The sequence below is a fragment of the Oculina patagonica genome, chromosome 5, assembly GCF_052425735.1.
Source record: "Oculina patagonica isolate OP01 chromosome 5, crgOcupat, whole genome shotgun sequence".
Lineage (NCBI taxonomy): Eukaryota > Metazoa > Cnidaria > Anthozoa > Scleractinia > Oculinidae > Oculina > Oculina patagonica.
Genome location: NC_135762.1, coordinates 28,171,982 through 28,195,247, shown reverse-complemented (window position 1 = coordinate 28,195,247; position 23,266 = coordinate 28,171,982). Strand labels below are relative to the sequence as shown.

At 39.6% G+C, this 23,266-nt stretch overlaps 2 protein-coding genes across 3 annotated transcripts in view; both read right to left on the bottom strand.

The window, feature by feature from the left end:
* LOC144654315 (bone morphogenetic protein 1-like) overlaps positions 1-20,577 on the bottom strand; it is a 28,112-nt gene extending 7,535 nt beyond the window's left edge. The window contains exons 1-3 of one of the 2 annotated variants that reach the window (XM_078514419.1): positions 20,504-20,577; positions 18,862-18,912; positions 16,907-17,320 (exon numbers count right to left, since the gene is read on the bottom strand). In XM_078514419.1, the coding sequence (XP_078370545.1) occupies positions 16,907-17,320; positions 18,862-18,912; positions 20,504-20,534 (496 nt within the window). In that variant the 5' untranslated portion in view covers positions 20,535-20,577. Of the gene's footprint in view, positions 1-805; positions 1,220-2,037; positions 2,086-6,554; positions 6,691-16,906; positions 17,321-18,861; positions 18,913-20,503 lie in introns of those variants that run through there. The other variant, XM_078514420.1, reaches the window with a different exon arrangement.
* On the bottom strand, positions 9,437-16,824 carry LOC144654119 (tolloid-like protein 1). Its single transcript, XM_078514219.1, has 6 exons — positions 16,786-16,824; positions 16,356-16,704; positions 14,958-15,272; positions 13,973-14,380; positions 12,377-12,784; positions 9,437-12,208 (listed from the first exon to the last, which is right to left on the bottom strand). The coding sequence occupies exons 1-6, from the start codon at positions 16,822-16,824 to the stop codon at positions 11,739-11,741; spliced, it is 1,989 nt and encodes a 662-aa protein (XP_078370345.1). The 3' UTR covers positions 9,437-11,738.
* Positions 20,578-23,266: the final 2,689 nt, after the last annotated feature.

Here is a 23,266-nt window from a genome sequence, read left to right as displayed (position 1 = left end):
CCCAGAGTCTTTCATTTCTTGTGCCACGGCTTCGCCAGCGCTAAGAGAGGCGATAAGGGCTATGGGGACGAGAATTTCAAGATCCCTGCGCGTTCTTCGTCATACTCATAGCTCACTCCACAATTTTCCTTCCTTTGTGGCAGTGCTTTTAAAATTTATCAAAAATGTCTTCCGTCTATGGTTTCAAAAAGTAAGTATCATCCTTGTCCATTTTAAAAATGTGCAAAATAGAGAAAACCTCAAAATACATTTGAAATAGTTCACTTGATTAAGGTATAAGAACACCAAGCTATGTTCATTTAATAAAGTAACAAGAATCAACGGTGGCTAAGGGAAATGGTCAAAACAATTGTACTCAGACAGGACCCACGGCTCTGCAAAAAGACAGGTGGTCTCTTCATGTACCCCCCTTTCCCCACCTTAAAAGATGGTGCCTTGTTTGTATACCCCCCACTCCATCAGGAGTAGAAACTAATATAAGAAAAAGATTTAAACCTCCTTGTGCCATTTCTCCAGCAGGCCAAGCTTCATGCACACCTAATATGAAAGTCTCAACTCAAATTTTAAGGCCAATAAATTTTGTCCATTTGGCTTACCAGACAGGTGGTATCTTGCATAGCCCCCCACCCCTACACAAGGTGGTCCTCGTCGAGTACTCTTGTTATGACCACTTCCCTAATAATTATTGAGAGGAACTATGAACGAAATTTAAGCCAATGGGGAAAGGGGGCAGACACTTCTGCCTTGAAAAGAAGAGGTTTTAGGGACATTATGGTATTATACATTTTGAACATTTGCCACTTACTAGTTGCATTCTCAGCTGTGAATGTGGCCTTAAAACCCCTACTATATCCATCCGCATACGTCGAGTCTGATCTGAAACGAACCAACATGTATTGGCCACTTGAGCGCACATACTCTTGAAATGATCCCCCGTAGGCAAGACCACAGAATTTTCCTTTACTCTCACTGTAACTGTTATTCCCATCAAAGACCTCCACATAATCCTTTGTACATCCCAAACTTGACTGCAAGTCAAATTCGTGAAATGTGAGTTTTACAATGTTCCCCTCTGGAACAGTGATCAGCCAATTACAAAGCAAATCTGGAGGGTACGTTGAGCGGTCCTGCGGACTTTGGAGGGTTCCATTTGGCCCAGTTATTGTCAGGTTGTTATTGTTGATGTTCCCTGGGAGACACAACTCTTTGGAACTGCCAGCTATAAAGTAAACACAAATTAATAAATAAGACCTTTCATTTAATTTCCATTGTTATTGTCAAGGTGATGTCATTTTCTTTTTTGTAGCAGCTGTATATAAGAAAAATCCATTTGCAAAACACTCTCATGTGACATAGTTAACCATAAACTGAAACAATAGGTGTGGAACTGATGCATGGAAAAAAAACAGTTGACAGACCAGTTGATTAGGCCTCGGTGTAAAAAAGGGCGGAACTGATTTTGGCTAAAAATGAACATTGCCAAAACAACTCCAAGATTGGCGTGCGGGTTTGTTTACATAAGTGAAACATTGTTATGAATTCATTTTCGCTGGCTTATGCTCCGTTTCCGAGAAATCACATACGCAGAAAACTAGGTTTTCCCAGTCGGCATCTTAAGTAGCTTCTTTGTTTAAATGGAACAGAGAAACTTTAAAAACGTTGACTTGAAAAACCAAGCTTTTTGCATATGTTATTTCTTGAAAACGAAGCAAAAACCAGGAGAAATAAATACAGTAGAATGTTTCACATACATAAACAAACCCAAATGCGAAATGTCGAGTCGTTTTGTCAATGTTCATTTTTAGCCAAAATCACTTCCGCCCTTTTTGCACAGAGGCCTTCAGCGCAGTTATTTATAAAATTATAAAACTTAAAGCTTGTACTGAAAGTCAATACATCCAGTCATAATCAGATGCAATGAAGGTCCTGAAATTGCTGTCCTGCTTTGATTATTAGTATATCAATATATTATTTGGAAAACTTAATTAGTAAGGACATAAAAACAACAGTTAAATTCAGATAATTAATTCAACTTACCACTGTTCAGTGCAAATGTTCTTGCTGTCCAGAAAACCAATATAAGAGCTGTAAAATAAAAAAAAAATCAAATAAAGGTAAAAAAATGTACATGAAATGTAGTTAAGATTGATATATGTTTTGGTTTAAATTTACTGGTTTTATTCATTCTTATTTTTCATCTATTGTCTGGTATTTATGAAATCATATTCTGATACAAAGGGAAATAAGAATCATACTTACCGGTAAACCAAAAATAAATTTTAACCACTTTATATATACTTAATAATTATTCCATGAGTGCTCGTTGAATATGAGATGGTAGATAGCCAACAAAGCTCGTAGCACAGAGTTGGCTGTAGATCACATATCCAACAAGTGCAAATGGAATAATTGTTTTATTAAAAACACCTTAAGAATTGCAATATTTGTGCTTACCGGCTGTTCTTGCCCATGTGTATATCTACCATATTTAAACCAATCAAAACACAGAAATTGCAATATACCATGGCTAGTTTTTAATAAATGTATACAGCTATTTCAATTAACGTTGTTGGGTCAAAGCTTAAAACTAAAAGGCAAGACCGTATGGCGTTCTGGGTATTCACTACAAATTTGCATATAAGCTTCAATAAATGTACAAATTTGTATTTCGCACGTGAAGAATTCACGAGTTTGTTTTTCTTCTCAGGAGGCCTTTTTGTAGCCTTACTTTCACTCTCACTTGGCTCTGAGTTTTGAAAATTCTTTCTAAATTCAGTGTGGTTAAAAGCACCTTGTTTCACATGTCTGAAAAGAAAGAAAACGTGCAAATCCGCGTTTGTCGTGTCACTATATATTTTAGTATTCAGCACGCGCAGTTGCTCTCTTCTTCTACCCATAATGCCTTTCAGTCTTGTCTATCTTTAAGCTTTGATCCGGACAAGGTTATCTGAAATAGCTGTATATATTTATAATTTCAAAATTTGCCTGAGTCCCCTCACCTACACGCACTAGTTAGCAGGTGTGATATTACCACTACACCATCATTGGGACATTACCATGCAAGCGACATAGCTGCAATCGAAAAGGTGATTTATGTGATTGAGGATATGTGCTCCAAAGAAAATCTCTTTTAAGGTGACAGTTTTGGAGGAGCTATAACTCCGAAGTCAACTTAGTGGATGACACTCAAGGTCCAATCTCTAACACCCTTTCATATAATATTTGACAGAAAAGGTAACCTTCTAGTTCTGTATCCCTCCAATATAAAATTTCACCCCTTTCTGCAGAAGGAAAAACTTCACCCCTACCTGCGGAAGGAATACTGCATATTGTGTATTGATTTTTCACTTGAATAACCCTTAAAATACTGAATCAACCATTTGGGGCATCTGTTCAAGATATATTCTAAAAGGCCCTTTATAACAATTTTCCCTACTCTTTTGCATGCTCCAACTCGTGAAATCGCTACCCTTAGGGATGGTTCATAATTATTTATCTAGAGGGGTGCGGTGGGGTGGGGGGCAAAGTTGAGTTTAGATTTCTACCCTTGCACTTTTTGGAAGCCCCCTCTAGTATTTGGTGTGTGTTTTCTCTGCCTTCCACTCCCCCCCCCCCCTCATTACATAACCAACAACTGTGGGAAAAATACCATGACCCCCCTCCGGCCCTCCACCACTCGAAAACCCTGAAGATAAACAAGACATTTTTAGTCTCAAAATTAACCACATTATATGGCAATTGTTTTACCAGCTAAACTACTAACTGATAAGTATTTACAGTGGAACCTCGATATATCATGATAATGAAGGGCCAAGGGACTGGCATAATATGTTCGCTATAACGAGGTTTCGTTATATCGAGGTTCTTTCCCATATATTTTACTATTACTGGGGCGAAGAATGTCATTTGTTATATTGAGGACGTCGCTATATAGAGGTTCGTTAAATTGAGGTTCCCCTGTAATAGTTTTTTGAGAACGAAAAACATTTAAATTTGTCAAACTGATAAGCAGTAGTAAAATGATACTGCTTGTATTCACTGCAGCCTTCTAAACCAGTTAAAAATGGCCATTTGGTTTATTGAGGCATCATACATTCCAGTAATATTTCACGTAAAAATACACACAGAATATGTTGAGATGTTGATACACACACAGCTCAGTGTGCTATTAAACATCACACAAATAGACTTTAGACCTGTTTATCAGGGATCCATATTCGTTTTTTCTCCAAGTCGTCAGCCGGGCAAGTATGCAAGATGACATACTTGCCCTGGCAAAATTTTACTTGCCCGTTGAAAAGTGAAGAATGGCGACTGTACAACAAGTTAAATGAAAAGTTGACTTTTTTGTTATTATCACATGTATGTAACACTGTGTATACATGAAATCTTCAAGACAACGAATCTGTAGTTTGATTCACAATTATTTGTTAATGAGACTTTTTACTTGTCTACCTTGGCTGCCGGTTTACAAATTTCACAAAACATCACGCCCCCAAGCGGCTTGCGATGTTGCGGAAGCGTACTAGCGTATGATGCGGGCACAAATGAAAGCCAGGGCCTCTTCGACTGCAACCACGGAAGAAAAGAACGCTTTTGCTCTTCTTATTCATATTTGGTTTGTTTTTCTGAAGTGTTAACATTGCTTTTTTTTCTTTGCTGGCGGCGCCAGACCAAGATAACGGCAAATTTTGATCAAAACATCAGCTGATGCGATCGGATCGCCTCGTGTTTTCGCGGATGCAGCTGCAGTACAAAATATCAGCGGTTGAGAGCTTGAAAATTGAGCCTGCAATGATTTCATTGATGGAAAATACCGCATCAGCCAAGATGGCGGCCAAAATTATGATTTTATCGCGACAGAAAGTTCCAAATTATGTTCTGTTTTTGAAAAGTTATGAATGGATGACAAGTGGTCAGAACGCAAGTAACTCATAAGAAAACTTAATAATTGTTTTTTTTTTTTCATTAAGTCAAACTTAAGTCGTCCAGCGGACGAGTTTATGTAATCATTTGGTCGTCCATACAATGTTTTAGTCGTCTCGGACGACCGGACGACTGCGAATATGGATCCCTGGTTTATGGATTTTTTTTTTATGCCCTCCCCCATTATACCTTGATATTATTGGTAAAAATATTTTTCGATAGCCCCTCTCCCCTAATACCTAACAGGAAAAAATCATAGCTCCCCCCTCTAAATAACTTTTGAACCCTCCCTTATACAGCCTGAAAAAAGCACCCCTTTCAGGTCGGACTTTCCCGTATAGTTCACTATAGAGAGTACCCCACATAGGGCATTTTATATCCACACTGCCCTGTTGATGAGGTAAGTCAAAATTTACCCCTTAAGAAAAAAGCATCCATGATTTGGAGTTTTATTTTGTTGTACTCGTAGTTAGTTAGTAAGCAGGTAGTTAGTTAATTAATAATAGTTTTTAAATAGGCTGATGGAAATGTTTCTATCCACTAATGAAAGTGTTACCATGATACCCCCCCCCCCCCCTTCAGAAATAACCCAGTTTTCCAAAACCCCTTCCGAAAAAAGCCAACTTTTCCCTAACCCCTTCAGAAATATTCGAAAGATCAAAGAATGCTGACAGGGCTACCCCTCAGAAATTACTTTCAAAGCCCCTTCAGCAAATCTCATCTATGGGAGGGGGGGGGGGTGGATATAAAATGGAATGGCCCCAATACAGTCAACTCTCGCCTTGCGGACACCCCGCTATTACGGACGCTCGATATTACGGACAAAATTCAGATCCCCGACGAAAGTTATAGAGGTTTGACTGGAAATGACTCCCGCTATTACGGACTCTCGCTATAACGGAATTACGGACACTTTCGTGGTACCAAAAGAACAATTTTATTGTTTTGACTCTCGATAAAGCGGACACCATGAACTTCTCACATAACGTTATCACGGAAAATTGCAGTGTGTTGAATACTATTTGTCGAAACACACTTCAGAAGTCTTCTGCAATAATTATTTTTGCATCAATTGCTTCAGTAGCTGTACACCAGACTTTGCTTTTTTACTTCAGCTTGCGCCCTTTTCTTCCAGACGACTCCTTTGGAGAAATCAAACCCTCGACCATTGTCATTCTCCATACCTAACGACTACTGAGTTGTTTCACGACTGTTGATAAGCTCGTCATAACCCATACTATTTAACCTATGTTAACGCCATTTTTTCCTCACACCCCGCTATTACGGACTCTCGCTATTACGGACACTAAACGAAGTCCAGAGCGTGTCCGCTATAACGAGAGTTGACTGTACGTGTAACGATACTTTGAACTATCGTTGCATCGCGGTTGGAAGTGTTCCGATAGTGAAGCATCGATCACAAATTCAACTATCGATCGCGATAGTTTCTTTAATTATCGATAGTTACGATAGTATTTCAAATGATGTACTTGAGTTACGAGCCCAAACAACGGCTGCAAAGTCTAGAAGTCCATTTTCCATGAATGAAAAATACCCATGTGACGAATTTTTACAGCGTTTTTACAAACTGACTTTTAGAATATTTATTTACAAAACAGACAACCTACCTAATATCATCCAGCCTGCTATGTGTCCCATGAGAAAAGTTCACAATTTCAAGGGTAATCCGCAGTCATAGTTCGTCTTGAATCCTGGAAAGTTGAAACGTGGGAAGGGAAGCCGCTTCTTTTGCTTGTTTTTGTCCCAAGGTCCTGTCGGCTGAGGGAAGCGGTGGGCTCTGGGGACAAGAACAAGGGACTGGTTCCCAGATCTACTGGGCGCTTTGTAACAGTGAAGAAAAATTGCAAGGCTGATTTCATTTAACGGTTTGGTACTATATTTGAATTCCAATATTTCGAAAGGGACGGTCGAAGGCACAGAGAAGGCCCGGCCTGATCCTGGAGAAGGAAGGCAATGCCTTTCGAAATCAGTGAAATTAGTACCAAACCGCAGAGAGATTCCAACCCTCCCGTTTTGGCCGGAAACCTCCCGTTTTTGGCGCTCGTTTCCGGCCTCCCGTTCTCGCTCAATATTCTCCCCCGGGGGGAGGGGGGACTCCTATATGAAACGGACGGGTATGCTCGTCGGAAATTTTGAAAAGAACCCATAAAAGAGACCAATCTGGGTGTGGCCCAAGCTTTTTTTGACCCCTAAAAGACACCAAAAAACTAAGAATACAATTTATTTGAAAATAGTGTAATTGTAGTCAGGGACATAGTTAGCCAATCTTTTCGGAAATGCCGTGAACATAAGGGAGTACCACGAAGCCACATTTTGGCCGCATTTTGAGACAACAAGAGATCAAAGTCGCCTACAAACCGCTAAAAACTGTGAACAGTTTGTTACCGCGCCCAAAGGCTCAAAATGATGTTGACTGCCCAAGATCTGGCGTAGTTTACAAAATCAATTGCACCAACTGTAATTTTGTATACTACGGTCAAACGGAGCGACCATTAAAGACCCGGATTGCGGAACACAAACGGGCAGTGGCCATCTTCGACCATGACTCAAAGATCTCCTGTCATGTACATGAAAATAATCACCACATGGATTTCAATGCCGTCAATGTAGTTGGACATGAGCCAAATTACCACAAGCGACTCTTTTTGGAAGCCTGGTTGCCCATTAAGGATCCGCACTCTGGGAACGACCATGCTGTCATCCCAGAGGTTTACAAGTCCTTGTCACGCGCATGAGTTTCGCGCCACGTTTCTTTTGTTTCAAACTTTTACACGTTGTTTTTAAAGCGCGCGCTAACGTGTTGCTATTTTAAATCGCGTGTGAAAGCTTTGATTTTTTAACTGATGAAGGCTTAAGCAATAGCCGAAACGTCTTGGAATATAACATCAAAAACACAGTCAGCGACAAACCTTCAACAAACTAATACAATTTATATTTGTATATTTCTTCGTGTGTAACCCTCAACGAGACCATTATAGCTAAAAAATATTGGCGTTTTGCCCGGAACACCCTAAGCGAGACCAAAAATCCGAAATTTACACCCCTATAAAGCGAGAAGACGAGCATCCCCGTCACTTTCATATGCGAGTTAAGGATAAAGAAAGCGAAAATTGATACCTTTTTAAGGCCCAAAACCGAAAAATGACACCCTATTCAAGGGGAGGAGAAGCGTTCCGTGACGACCCAAATAACGGCTAACCGCGCACGGCAAGACACAAATCTTTATAAAATCGCTTTACTAATACCTGAACAGAAAATTCAGTTTTAAGATATCTTTTTTTTTCGTTTAGCTGGGCGTTTATTTTAGCTAATAGAATTTAGGTACCCTATCTAAGGATTACACAGGAAACCAAAAAGGAGCTCCAAAAGGAGCAAAAATGATACCCTATTTAAGGACCGAGAACCTTAAAAACCATACCCTATCGGGCGGCACATACCTATATAGACCACATATGGGAGTACCCCCCCCCCCCCCGGCGTTAAATCAGCAATGCAATTTTTCTTCATTAGAAATTTCCCTAGCCCGGGAAATTTCGTGTATTCAGGAAACAGGATTGAACATTGGTTGATAGCCGGTTTATCAATAGGTCCAATAGGCTTGGTAGGGGGGCCCAGAGGACACAAACAAAAGAAATGAATAAACATGCTTGTAAAATTTCTTTTGTTTGTGTCCTCAAGGCCTCGCTACCAAGCTGAATTTTAACATATCGAAAGAAGCCTATTACGACTGAACAAAATCGTAACGCTGATTTTATCATGGTGTTTTCTTATACATAAACATGACATGCAAAGGCGAAAGCTGTAGTAATTTAGCCGTTCATCGATCAGTAAGCTCAGAGCGAAAAACGGGATAAAAAAAGGGCGAGGCCTATTTTTTCACTCGCCGTTGTTCGCGCTGCCCCCAACTAACCGAACGCCTGGAACAGGCTTAGTGTAGTAATCATGATTACCCAGCAGACTATGACAGCTTACCACAATCTGAGTCCGAAATTGGCACATTCTGCGTTTCCATGGGCACACCCGCTAACGCTGACGTAGTATTCAACTATTCCAGTTGCGTTGTGTTCTTGGGCAAGACCTTTCACTCTCGCAGTGCCTCAGCTCTCGATCTTCACCCAGGTGTATAAATTGGTACATGCAAATTTAATGCTGGGGTTTGGGCTAGCATCCCATCCAGGTAGAAGAAAAATACTTGTAGTCGCTTAATGCTACGGAAACTTGTAATAACTCCCGAAACGAAGGTAAGCTCTGGCCTGAATGGCCACTAGGCTCGAACGCAGACTTAACTTTCCTAAGGAAATAATATTACATCTACTCTTTGATGAGCATTGAAATGGACTCAGTACCTTTTCTGGAATCTGGGGGGTACAGTACCGCTCCCCCCCCCCCCCCGACCCCCACCAAAAAACGGCTATTAGTATTAGCACAGCTGGGGAATCATGACCAATCATACGAAAGAGAGAAGAAAAGTGAATTTTTAAAGAACAGCAGCTTTTCAATCATTTTACTCCGTAATTTGTTTACACTTTATTTACCTTTTTAATATTTGATCTCGTATTTGTTGTATTTTTATTCGTTATATTGTGGCATAGTTTATCCATATTTTAATATTCGTATTCTAGTGTATTTTTATATTTTATTGTAAATAATTTTAGAGGGCCACTGGTTTGTTAGTATTTTTTGTGCCACCCTCGTTATATAAGGGCTTTACTTACTTACTTACCTTTTGCCACATCATACATTTTTTTAGCAAAAAGGTAATTTGTGTGGCGTATGGTTCTCATGTGGCTTTACACGAGGCGTGTTTTACTCTTTGCAGCCGTTGTTTGGGCTCGTAACGCAACGCTCCCTTGGAACAAGTGTTGCGTGACGACCCAAATATGGCAGGTGTTGATCTTCGATCTCAAATGTTGTTACCATGAATTGATTTTTTTTTTCGGCCTCAAGCAACAATCAACTCGCCAGAGATATAAGGAGGAGACGCATAATAAAAAACCCCTTCAATCCGGACGAATCGGTTTCGGGAGAACGAACTTTCTTGTGAAACAAACTGTTACCAGCAAGATACCGGGATGACATAAAAAAAAAAAAAAAAGAAAAAGAAACAAAAATGTACAGGATTTTTGTGAAGTTGCATTCGATTTAATCACGTAATTCCACTACGAGATGTAAACTTCTTTGTTATGATCTATCCGGTAATATGTGATAATGAGACGGTATTAAACAAAGAAAAATACCAGATTGTCTCAAGGGTAAAATTGAACCAACATACTAAACGTACAGGGTGCTCGGAACAAAGTTGCAGCAAACATCGCACGTTTAAAAAAAAAATGCCCGAAGAAAGTTTTGTTTCTAACTTCTGCTCTACGAATACTAATAACAATAAATAAATAAATAAATAAATAAATAAATAAATAAATAAATAAATAAATAAATAAATAGATAAATAAACAGACAAAGAAATCTTTACGATGGAACCTTTTTTAAATTTTCCAATCTTATACTGTCCGTTCTTCTCTGCCTTATGACTATCTAGACATTTTCTCTATCTTCTTTAGCTGATATTTTCATGTTTCCTTTAAATAGTTCTAGTTATTTGCTCACTTTAGTGCTTAAGACCCTACTGAATAGCAGGTAATGTCATTTAAGTAATTAAGATCTTTGTGGTATGTATAATCGTTGTGGATCATTTGACCGACCGACATAATTTATTTGTTAACGCAAGTCGGTTAAGGGCAGCATAAAGCTGACGTGGACCTGCGATTACCTAATTACAAATTCCAAAATAAATATAAAAAATCTTATCATAAATTTGACTAAACCTAATAATAAAAATCCTAAAAAATTAATGTGATTATAATTAAATTTAAAATTCCTAAAAAATACTACAAATTAAATTTTAAAATTCCTAGAAATATTTATAATTTGCTAAATCTTGGTGCAGTCGAAGCTCTCGTAGGCGGACACCCTCGGGACGCGAAAAAAGTGTCCGTAACTGGAGCTGGCCGCTTACAAGAATGGTTCTCGTAAGCGGCCACTAGAGGTGTAGGCGATAGATGGCCGCTTACGGAAGCTTGCCCAGCTAACAATAAATACAGTACCGTATTGGAAATACAAAAAAATACCCATGGGGACACTCAAATGTCTCTGACTTGGCTAAAATGGAAACTTGAGTGCCTTGGCTACAGTGTTGTGCTGACGACGCTGTAATTCCAGTCACAAGGGCATATGCATGTAAGTGGTGTTCCGAAATGTAATTGGACGTGGATGACGACAAAACAAAGGGAAATATGGTACTGTAATTACTGTAAAATCATTGTGCGAACGGCGATGTGAAGTTGATTGATAAAAACAAAGATACAGAGGTTGATAATAGAATTTTCTTTTGGCTGTCCGCTTACGAGAGCTTAAAAACAAATAAAAAGTCTAAGTCGTAATCTCTGCGAGTGTCCGCGGCCGCTTACGGGAATGTCCGCTTACGAGAATGTAAAAATACAGCGTTTGTATGGGAGTTTAAACGGGGTTTCAAAGAAGGTGGCCGTAAGTAGAGCTGTCCGCTTACGAGAGTGTCCGTTAAGAGAGCTTCGACTGTACAAACAAGGGATGATTGATTAAAAGATATATTGTCAACATCAGTGGAAAGATAACGGAGTTAACGAAGTTATCACACGGATCGCATATGTATCCCTCGAGCGAGCAGTATCATTATTTCTCTGGCTATAGTCTTCACTTAATGACAAAAAAAATGAAATGATATATTCTAACAGTGACTGCATCTTTCTACCAATACTTTATGGACTCTCAGGGGGAGCGGACGGTTCGACTGGACCCTCGGTGGGTGCGGAGGATTCAGCTGGAGCACTGCTATTGGTCTGTTGCCATGGATACGATTGTCCTGGTGGTGGGTATTGTGGAGCTGACTCATCTCCAGGGTAGGGTGGTGGTGATTCTAATGGATACGGGTACGCTGGGGGAGGTACTTCTGGGTTCGTTGGGACTGGAGCATAACCCACTGGAGGGAGTGGGTTGAGGTTTAACGCCGGGGCAGAAGGTGGCTGACGGGAGGGGTGAAGGGAATGTTGAACCTCTCCTGGCCGGGTGGTACGAGATGCTGAAATCGTGGCTGTCGTCATTGGAATTGCAACATCAGCATCGCTGTTTGGCTTCTTCTTCCGCTTTACGACACACACGACACAGCAAACCAGTGAAATTATAAATGCCAAAGTAACAACGACTATAATTACAGTGTGAGAGCTCGAGCCTAAAAACAAATTCGAACGGACAAGAAAGTGAGCAGGCGAAGTGACTTTGAGAGTTTAGAGAGAAGAATTTTTTTTTGTCAGACTGTGCGCTTTAAATTTGCACTCAAGAAACATAGTGAAATGACAATAGTCTGTTTATTGCTTTACGGTTAGCATTTCTCACTTACTGGGTTTATCCTCTGCTGTGAATGTTGCCTTGAACCCCCCATAATTTGAATAATCCGAGTCTGACCTGAAAGCCACCAACATGTACCGACCGCTTGAGCGGATGTCGTCTGGAGCTGTCAAGCCACAGAATCTTCCTTTACTTCTACTGTTAAAGTCATTTCCATCCCTAACTTCCACATAATCCTCTGTACATCCTTCACTCCACTCCAAGGCAAATCTGTCAAAGCTGAGTTTCACAATTTTCCCCTCTGGTACAGTGATAAGCCAATCACAGCTCGAATCTGGCGGATACGTGAAGTCCTGCTGTGGACTTTGTAAAGTCCCATGTGAGCCAGAGAACTTCAGGTTCCCATTGTTGATGTTCCCTGGGTAACACACCTCCTTCGAATTGGCAGGTACCGCTACAGCTATATATGGACAAATACACATACTTGTCAATTCCATGCAAAGTTGGTCAAAATATTACGCACATAGTTCCCATGTTTTGCTGTGGTTTTTGTTCTGGTTTATTAGTTATGTCACAAGTCTGATTTGAAAAAGCAAAACGTGCAACAAATTATCACCAGGTAGAGAGGAAAAAAAAGTCCAATGTGCATGACTTATACTGTACGCGGTTTTCCTAATAAAAAGTTAAATAAATTACTTTATTAAAAACAAGCAATGGTATATTGCAATTCCTGAGTTTTGATTGGTTAACAGGCAATGGTATATGAGCTCATATACCATTGACCACAAATATGGTAGCTGATCCGCGTCAATGAAACACCTATGGAGTTCAAATATTGCGATTCTTTGGGCGTTTTTAATAAAACAATTATTCCACTCGCGCTTGTTGGCTATCTACCATCTCATATCCAACGTGCGCTCGTGGAATAATTGTTAAGTAAATTTAGAGAGGAAGCCACAGCAGCTATTGCTGGTTTTCAAGCGGGTCCTCAAAACAGGTCGAATTGGAATATGGAAATGTTGGATTTTCAGGAGGGAGGAAAACCGGAGAACCCGGGAAAAACCCTCGGAGTAAGGCCAGAGCCAACCACAAAGTCAATCCACATAAGACGCCGGGTCTGGGAATCGAACCCGGGCCACGTTGGTGGGAGGAGAGCGCTATCACCATTGCGTTATCCCTGCTCCCCAATATGTGTAATTATTATTCAACAGATGCGCGCGCTGCCCATATATGGTCAAAATGTTAACGATATCTGTCATCCGTACATAACAGATATCCTGCGATATTCGTAGGTTGCGAAGATTGGTTCGAAATCTTGTAAAGCGCTGCATAGTTACAGTTTTTCTATGTGCAAAATGTGTTTCGTTAACAATTTGTTGAATAATAAAACAATTATCCTGCTCAATCTTGCGGAATATCGTCTGATTTTAGCCAACTCGGCCTACGGCCTCGTTGGCTAAGTATCAGGCGATATTCCGCGCGATTTCGCAGGATAATTGTTAACAATGTCTCGTGTAAACATGATAGCTGTTATCCAATGGGCTAAACATTTCTGATGAGACACTGTAATAGTTATATATTTTGAACCTGGAATTCTATTTTCGGACATTTACAGTATCATGCATCATTACAAACATGTCTGTCTTACTGGGTTTATCCTCCGCTATGAATGAAGCGTTAAATCCACTGTAAATGTGGTATAACTGATCTGAGTCTGATCTGAAACGCACCAACATGTAACGACCATGAGAGCGAATGTCGTCTGGAATTTGGTACCCACAGAATCTTCCTTTACTCTCACTATTATTGTGATTCCCATCAAGAACTTCTACATAATCTCCTGTACATTCGGATGTATGTCCCAGCTCCAATTCCAGTGTGTCGAAGCTGAGTTTCACCGTCTTTCCCTCTGGTACAGTGATGAGCCAATCACAGCTCAGATCTGGGGGGTAGCAGGAGTCTCTCAGTGGACTTTGTAGAGTTCCATGTGAAGCAGTTATTTTTAGATTGTTATTGTTGACGTTTCCGGAGAAACACAAATGGTCGGAAACGGCACCTATATGAACAAATTACAAATGTTAGAAAACAACACCATTCGATTTCTTAATAAAGAGCGGTTAAATTTTCTTATCCAAGGCTTTAAAGCACCGGCTTAACGATCAACTATTTTCGTCCAACATCGTGCTTGTCACACAACTTGGGGTGGCTAATCGAGCAAACAATGTTCGATCAAACACCGAACAAAGTGAGTCCACATAACGCTTTGGGCGTATTCCTGTTGAAATGTCTCATGGACACGGTTCCTAGTCCCTACTGCGCCAAAAAACAACAACAACAAAAACAAAACGTTTATCGCGCGATTTAATTTACAGTTTTCTTTTGATTGGTTGAGGGGCCAGTACACATGTGCGTCACCTGCAAATAACTGCCTACAAATAATACTCAACTCATAGCTATTTCGTGCAAGCAGAATATAATTTGTAACAACTATCACAGTACATATTTTATATAATATTTAACTCTATGAAAACACAGACGAAAAGAAAGTATCTCGCTCTCAATCACATTTAATACCAAAAGTACAAAACAAGCAAAAAGAGCTCATTCGCCAATAATTAATGAGTTATACTTACTTTGGGGGTCTACAGCTTCAAAACGTGCTTTAAAACCTCTTGAGCTTTGTTTACCATCGGAGATGGATTGAAAGATAATCGTCATGTACCTTCCGGTAGAATAAACATCTGACGGACCCATAAACCTGTAGTATCCGCAATAAAGGGCAAGCTCTTTGCTTTCCGGGACCTTTCCATCGTGTATCTGCACATAATCTCTGTCTTTTGTATTACGCTTACAATCTTCAGGCTCTAAGTTAAGGTCATAGTTTTCAAACGTCAGCTTAACTATGTTGCCAGCAGGAACAGAGATTGTCCAAATACACGTGACATCATCTGGGTAATGATAGGGCAAATCACACCCCTTTTTAAAAAAAAAGGGGGGGGGGGGCAAGAGGGGAAAATTTATTTTTGGCTCCTAGGTTCTCAAACCCAATTTTACAAATTATTCACATTCCGTTCTTAGTTTTTTGGTATCTTTTAGGGCCTGGGGTGAAGAAAACCTTGAGCCACACCCAGATTGGCCTCTATTAGGGGTTCTTTTAAAAATTCCCGACAAGCATCCCCTCCCCTTTCATAAAGGAGTCCCGCCGGGCATCTGGCAAGCTGTTCCAGAGTGCAGTAACAGAATAGGTTTGTTGTTTTTCAATTAAAAAACAAACAAAAAAACAAACAAAAACTTATGAACATAAAGAGAAACGTTTTATGCGATGATCTTAGCTTAAACATTTTAAAATAAAAACTAGTGATATAAGTATAGAACAACATTTCGCTGTCTTCATGACAGCATTTTCAAGTTCAGTGTTAATGTCAAGTGTGATGGCTATTTTTTAATATGATTTTATAATAGAGCGTGAAGAATGTAGTAAAGTATTTTGAATGTAATTAGAGGTACAGAAAAAATTAGGAACGCATTGTTCTATGTGAAAAATTTTGCACGGATAGAGTCAGATTGAATGTTAAGATCCGGTTTAAGTACTCTAATAAAAAACATCTCATAAATGAGGCAGTCCAGTTTACTTTGACATTTCTTCACGATTGAAAAGTGCTTCAGATCAAGGGTGTTGGCTGCCAGGTTGTGTTTCTGCTCCAGATGTTTACCAATGGCTGATTGTTTATGCTCTTCAACGCGCTGGTGGAGGTGTCAGTGCGTGTTTCTTGAAGAAATGTCAAAGAAAACTGGACTGCCTCATTTATGAGATGTTTTTTATTAGAGAACTTTAACTGGATCTTAACACTCAATCTGACTCTATCTGTGCAAAACTTTTCATCGAGCGGGATACATTTGATGGAACATTTTCCCAATCGGGAAACATTTAAATTTATGCAAGGTCGCGTGATCACGAATCAGCCAATGAGAATCGTCTTTAGAGCAAGAGAAACTGCGGATGTATAACAATATCTGTTACAGCACTATACCTTCTTTAACGGCTGAAAAGCTCAAGCTAAACCCTTTGTAAGTAAAAATTGCATAAGAGTCGTCTGTCCGGAAGTTGACATATAGGTACCGGCTAGTGGAATAAATAACTTCTGGATGAGTTCTTCCACTGTATGATCCAAGAATACTCGACGCAGTGCTATTTCCATCATAAAACTTAAGCTCGCTATCAAATTTCACGTCCAATTCAGTGAATGTCACCTTCACTATGTAGCCACCAGATGAAAAGCCATTGTCAACTTCAAGCAGCCAGTTGCAATTCAAACCATTCTCAGGATTTGAGGGATAGTTTGGGCTGGTAAGAGTTTTTTCATAGGAATTACAGAGGCACTAACCACCAATCTGTTATACGGACAAACTAAAAAGTAATTGAAAATGTGTAAAAAACATTAATTATCAATTAAACAATACTAAGTACTGAGCAAAAAAGGGTGGCCGATACTGAGCCATCTTGGGAAAGGGGGTGGATCTTTTTCCTTGGCTACGACATCGACAGATTAAATTATGGTTGTGAAGAACATTTGTCACTTACTGGCCTCATTTTCAGCTGTGAATGTAGCCTTAAATCCCTCGCTAGATCCATCGATCCAGCTTGCTCTGAAACGCACCAACATGTATCGACCACTTGAGCGAACTGGGTGCTTTGGATACAAGTTGTCGTAGTAAGAGCTTTTACCACAAAATTTCCCTCTACTCTCACTGTAACTGTTATTTCCATCAAAAACCTCCACATAATTCCAATAACATCCTGAGCTTGACTCCAAGTAAAATTTGTCAAAGGTGAGTTTTGCAATGTTTCCCTCTGGAACAGTGATCAGCCAATTACATAGCAATTTAGGCAACAAATAGTAATGCTGTGGACTTTGGAATGTTCCATTTGACCCAGTTAATGTCAGGTTGTTATTGTTGATGTTTCCTGGGAAACACAACTCTTTGGAACTGCCAGCTGTAAAGAAATACATATTTTATAAATAAGACCTTAATTCCATTGTTAATTATTCTGCATGTAGATGTAAGTTGTACTACTATTCTCATTCATAATTATAACACGGAATTCAGAAGTGCGTGGATTACATTACCCCATTTGTTTATATATTTAGATAGTTGTATTAGGTAATGCTTAATCACCACGTGCACAATCACTGTATTTAAAGATCCCTTTGCTTAGTTTTGGGATATTTTGAAAGAGATACGCAAGCCAGGAAGTCCAGACAAATTTTCGACATCCCACCTCCCCTCTGGCTACGTAATACACAGCTATAGTGCTTTCTCACCCAGTCGCTGATTGCCTCGGCCACAATCTTTCCCCATATCTTATCCACACCGGCATAATTAATGAACGAGAATGGTATACCTGTTGGCCTGTTCCTCCCCGTTCAGTTAGCTGGGGAGCTGCCTTGCCCGAAACCCCTTGGTTAAGCCTGGAACAGGCTTAACTGTGTATATTTCATATGATTTTGTTAATCATAAAAAAATAGCTGTGGAACTTAATGGAGACCAAAAACTGAGAAAAGATTGACAAAATTTGTAAGGCTACTAATCTTAAGATCATTAATGACTACCTTATTATAGGAAATTAACGATACATGTTATTAACGCGTATTTCAAAAATTTGCGTTAATTTTGTATGTTAACTTTTTTACTATAAGCATTTGACCAGAACTTTTCCTAAATTCGCGTTAATTTTATTACGCGTAAATTTTGTTTGCGTTGTTAAAATGCCTCATTATATTCCTTTAATAAGGTAAATGGTTTAACTTAACCCTCGGACATACAGGGGGGTTGGATGCCCCCCCCCCCCCCACCCCATAAGGTTTTTTTTTTACAATTTTAAATTTACGGGGATTGCATACTCTTCAATGCTGAAACTTTCAATAGCTGTTCATTCATCCCTTGCAGGAAATTTTGATATGTCAATCATGTGTCCATGATATTTGATGTTGCCATGGCAACATCATAATTACAAGCCGGTCTTGCCAAATATCACCAGTGTTTTGAAACAGAATTGTACGATTTGATTATCTTCACATTCCATAGCACTCTGGCTTGATTTTGCATTAATTTTCGTTATTTTCTGACTTTCTAAGAAAATGGTGAAATCCAAGATGGCGGCTATAATGACGTCACGTGATGCCATATGATGTCACAACCATTATTTTTATCCATGAACCAATCCATTGCTCATTATTTTTTGAGACACTGCAGCTAGCCCTTTTTATACAACAACTTCTCAATAAGATATAGGCCTCAATAGTATCGTGTAAAATTTTCATTGCAACGTAGTACTTGGGCCGGGGGATCGAAAATGTTTACTTCATTAAATGCATATGTTACCTATCTGGATGTTATTTGGCCTTGTACTGTATATTGATATTAATGAAAATTGTCATTTGCGGCCCTTTTGCGTTCGGGCCACAAGCGACACTACGAGGGCGCAAATAAACAATATTCCCTCCAGAAGTCTTTTTATTCCCTTATTCAACTTACTACTGTTCTGTGCAAATGTATTCCTTGGTACCCAGGAAACCAATATAAGACCTTTAAGACAAGAAACAAATTAATGAAAAGTAATTTGTCAGCATATATTATAATTTATTAACAAGATTGATAGATGGACAATTTAACATAAAAAATATCAATTGTACATAATTAATAAATTTGTTCATTAACATTTCAAATTGATCTAAATGTAACATTCCACAAACTGATATTAAAAAGAATTAAAAATTAGAAGTTATATTTTTACAAAAATTACTAAGTTCACTTTGTTTTTATACATAATCGCAACAAACAACATGTGTTACAGCTAACCCCTGTGGTGTCAACACAATCTCATGCAGTTGGCCAGAGATTTGAATTACAATGGCGCATTTTTTTGATAAACAATAAACAGAGCAGAATACTGCACTTGATTGTTTCCGCTTCGGCAATTTTTTTATTTCTTCACAGTTCTTTACAACACTTTTTAGGGTTGTGCTGTTTGTAAGGGCCTGTTTATATGGAGGAGTGTTGTCCCTAGTAGGAGAGTTACCCTCCATACCGAGCCACCCCAGGCGAGAGAGCTTTTCATACATTTCTTTATAAATAGCTGCAAACTGTTTACCCTGGGTGGAGGGTCACTCGCTTTGAAGGTAGGGTGACCCTGGGGAGTTTGGTTCGCCTCGCCTGCCAGGGACAAGTTGACACATAAGGAGCATGCGCAAATGCTGGAATCGGCCAAAACTACATCGAAGTCGGCGGTAAATTTGTCCAAAATGGTCTTCGTCGATGTTTCAGCGTTCCTGATTTTAGAAAACGCCGCCCTGATAGATATTTCAAAATAACTCTCGCCAGTCTTTTGAACCGACAGGGCCAAGTTTTGGCTTGGTCAACAGGGACAACTTTCTCATATAAACGCTCGGTAAAAGATAGCGTGGGGGAGAGGGCAACTCTCCTACCAGGGTCAACTCTACTCCATATAAACAGGCCCTAAGACATTAGATTTTAAACTTAGATATTCATGATAGTAATTAAAAACTTGTATAAGACAGGCCAACCATTTGCAATAAAATAAAAATTGAGACAAGACGCCGAAAGCTTCGTCACCATCTAAGGCTTACTGTAGGCATGTTAACCTAGAGGGGGCAGGGGGAGGCTGGGCATAGATGGAGAATTTGAACTTAGCTGAGATTTTCTGTTCAAATATCCCAGAATTAGTCCATAAAACAGACAAAAGTCTCCAATACGAGCAGATAATTGCTGACAGATCCAACCCTTAATAAAGTTATCTTATCTCTTATATTATCTCTGCCTTTATGCCCGGTTACCACCCCCGCCTCCCACCCCCCAGACTTAGCATTGATACAAACATAGGTGCAAAATTTACACTTATTAAAAGTTAATGCTGCTAAATTAACAGTTCTGATTTTCTTCACTCTTCAGGGAAAAGCACAGTTACTCAACATTAAATTAAACTAACGTAAAATCTACCTTCCAAACTAATTTAAGCTTTACTTCAATTTCAAAAAGTTCCGCATTTGGGTTGTGGCGGAATGGAGCTCGAGCGTGTATCACGAAGTCAGTCTGTGGCCCCAGTAATTATGTTTGTATCATTTAGCACATTTATATTTGAAGAAAAAGACAAACTTACCTAATATCATACATCCTACGATGTGATCCATGAGAAAATGTCACAATTTTTAACAAGGGAAATCAAAAGCTTTACTTTTACACCGTTGGAAGCGCCGATTGTTTTTGTTTTTGTGCTTCGGCCTTCCCGGCTGAAAGAGAAGATGGGCTCTGGGGACCCTCGGTGAAAGTGTCGGATTGGTTCCCAGACCTAGCTCCCTTGGGAACCCCTGGGGGAAATTACATTCTAAAAACAATCCGGATTTGTTGTAATTTCGATGCCCCATCTCAAAAGTTCATCTTATGGCTGAAGGAAATCATAAGAAAGAAGTCCGTGGTGGTTTGCTGTCTCGTGAAACCTGATCGAATGTTTGATCTGTAGCAATTTGCGTAAAAATGATGTTTTCCTGGGCCATTTGGGATTTAGGGCCTCTTTACATGAGAGTTTTCGTCCTGGAATGACTTTCGTCCCGGTGTCACAGCGGATTTTGTCCCCCGCCGATTTTTTCCCCCGGACGAAATCCGCTAGCGGAAATTGACCCCCCCCTCCCCCTTCGCCGAATTTGTCCCCCCCCCCCCCCTCAACAATTGTTATTTAAGCTTTGTTTCCCTCTTACTCAGTAAACTTTCCATTTGCAAACTTTTTTTCAACGTTCCCTCGAATGGCAACACAAACTAACAAAAAAAGCAATTGTAAATTTGGTTCTGCACTTTAGCCTAGGATCAACAAAAATGACATTTGATTTTCGATTGGAAAACGTTGCTTCGGGCCGTGTAGAGAATAACAGATTTTCTAATGCGCATGCATGCTGTGTTTGGTAAACACCGAGATTTACCTTGTCTATTTCGTCTTTTCAATGTTCATGAAATATTCGTATTAACATTTAATCGTCTTTTCTTTTATTCGTTTACGACTCCAGGAGTACGATAGCGAAGTATGATCACTTTTGACGGGGGTCAAAATTCGCGAAGGGGGGACAAAATCCGCTAGCAAATATTGACTCCCGGGGGTCCATATCTGCTAGCGGATTTTGACCGGGGGGCCATTATCCGCTAGCGGATTTTGACTGGGGGGACAAAATCCAGGGGGGACAAAATCGGCTAGGACACCGGGATGAATTGATCTCGGTGTCTGGTCATTTTCTTGTTGCTGTTTACATGATGATACATGATTTCGTCCCGGGAAAGTCATCCCGGGAAAGTCATCCCGGGACGATTTCATCCCGGAATGAAACACCGGGATGAAACGTGACGAAAAAACCCATGTAAACAGTGCTTCCCGGGATGAAATGTAATGTTATGTAAGCACGGGCGAGATGAACTCAACTCGGGCGGGACGACTTATTCCGGGATGAACACGCTCATGTGAAAATGAAATTTTTTTCATCCCGGGACGAAATTCATCCCGGGACGAAACTCATCTCGGCTCTCATGTAAAAAGGCCCTAATAGAAATTATCCATCATATTGTCGAGCAAGGGCCCTGCGATGGGTTGTCGAGTCGTACGAGTGGACAACGTAATTGTCGACTGGAGAAACGTACTTGTCGAGTGGAGAAATGCATCTTATTATGGACATACACTTAATTTTCCATCATGTTGTTAAGCAAGGGCCTTGCGATAGGTTTTCGACTGGAGAAACACGCTAAACGCAACTCCAACGAATGTATATCCCTCGTTCTGAACGGCGTGATGGCTACTGTAACCTTACCACCTTCCTGATTCAAATATAATGTATTATTGTAGTTATTACAAAAGGGGGACTACTTTGTAAAAGCCCGTGAGGGTTTCTATAGTCCTCCTCCCAAGTTATTATATTAATATACATTCTAAAATCTACTTGTATTATACTTTATGGGAAATAAATATTCATTCATTCATGGCCCAAACACGCTAAACGCAGTGTGTATATTCTTCGTTCTTTAAGTGTGCCAACGAAACGAGCGGAAAACGTGTTCAAGCGACTCGCGATTCGTTTTGAATTTATTTCTGATTACATAAGAATGGACAGTGGCCCAAATTACACCAGTCCTTTAGTAGCCTGAATGGAAAACAAAGCAAACGTGATTTTCGACACTCATTTAAAACCGTTTGAAGTTCTTTGTAAGTCGAGACAGCTTTTCATTATCTAACAATATGTTTATACATTTTATACGTCGATGCATCTGGTTTTTTAAAATAACCTATCTAAAAAAATCCTGTTACCTTAAGGTTACTATTGTTAGCGGCTAATTTTAGCGATTTTAGCGAGTTGGCCAAAATCGCTAAATTTAGTACTCGCTAAAATTTGTCTCGGTCAAATTTAACACGGGTTAAAGTAATACCCCCGCCCGCCAGAGGAATACAAAATTAAATATAGTGGCCCTGTTCAACTATATGACAACGTCAGAAGGTAGGGCAACAATTAAGAAGGGTTAGGAGAGAGCTGGGATCGCCGGCATCATGGAGAATATGACTGATTTCCCCGACGAGGACCTACTTTGTTCTTTCTGACAATGATAATGTTCGTTCAGTTTTAAGTGACTTTGTTCTATTACTGAACATTTCTTTCTCTCTAAATAGCTATAGATTATTTTTTTTAATTTTCGGAAAATCGCTTAATTTAATAGTCGCTAAATCTTGCTCAGAAAAAATCGCTAAAATTAGTAGTCGCTAAAAATAGTAACCTTAAGGTAATTTATTCATAGATTCATTAACCTAACCCACTTCTCTACATGTGTGTTTATATTGTTGATATAGTCATTTTATTCTATCATACATTGGGCGACACACTGAGCAAACCTAGTA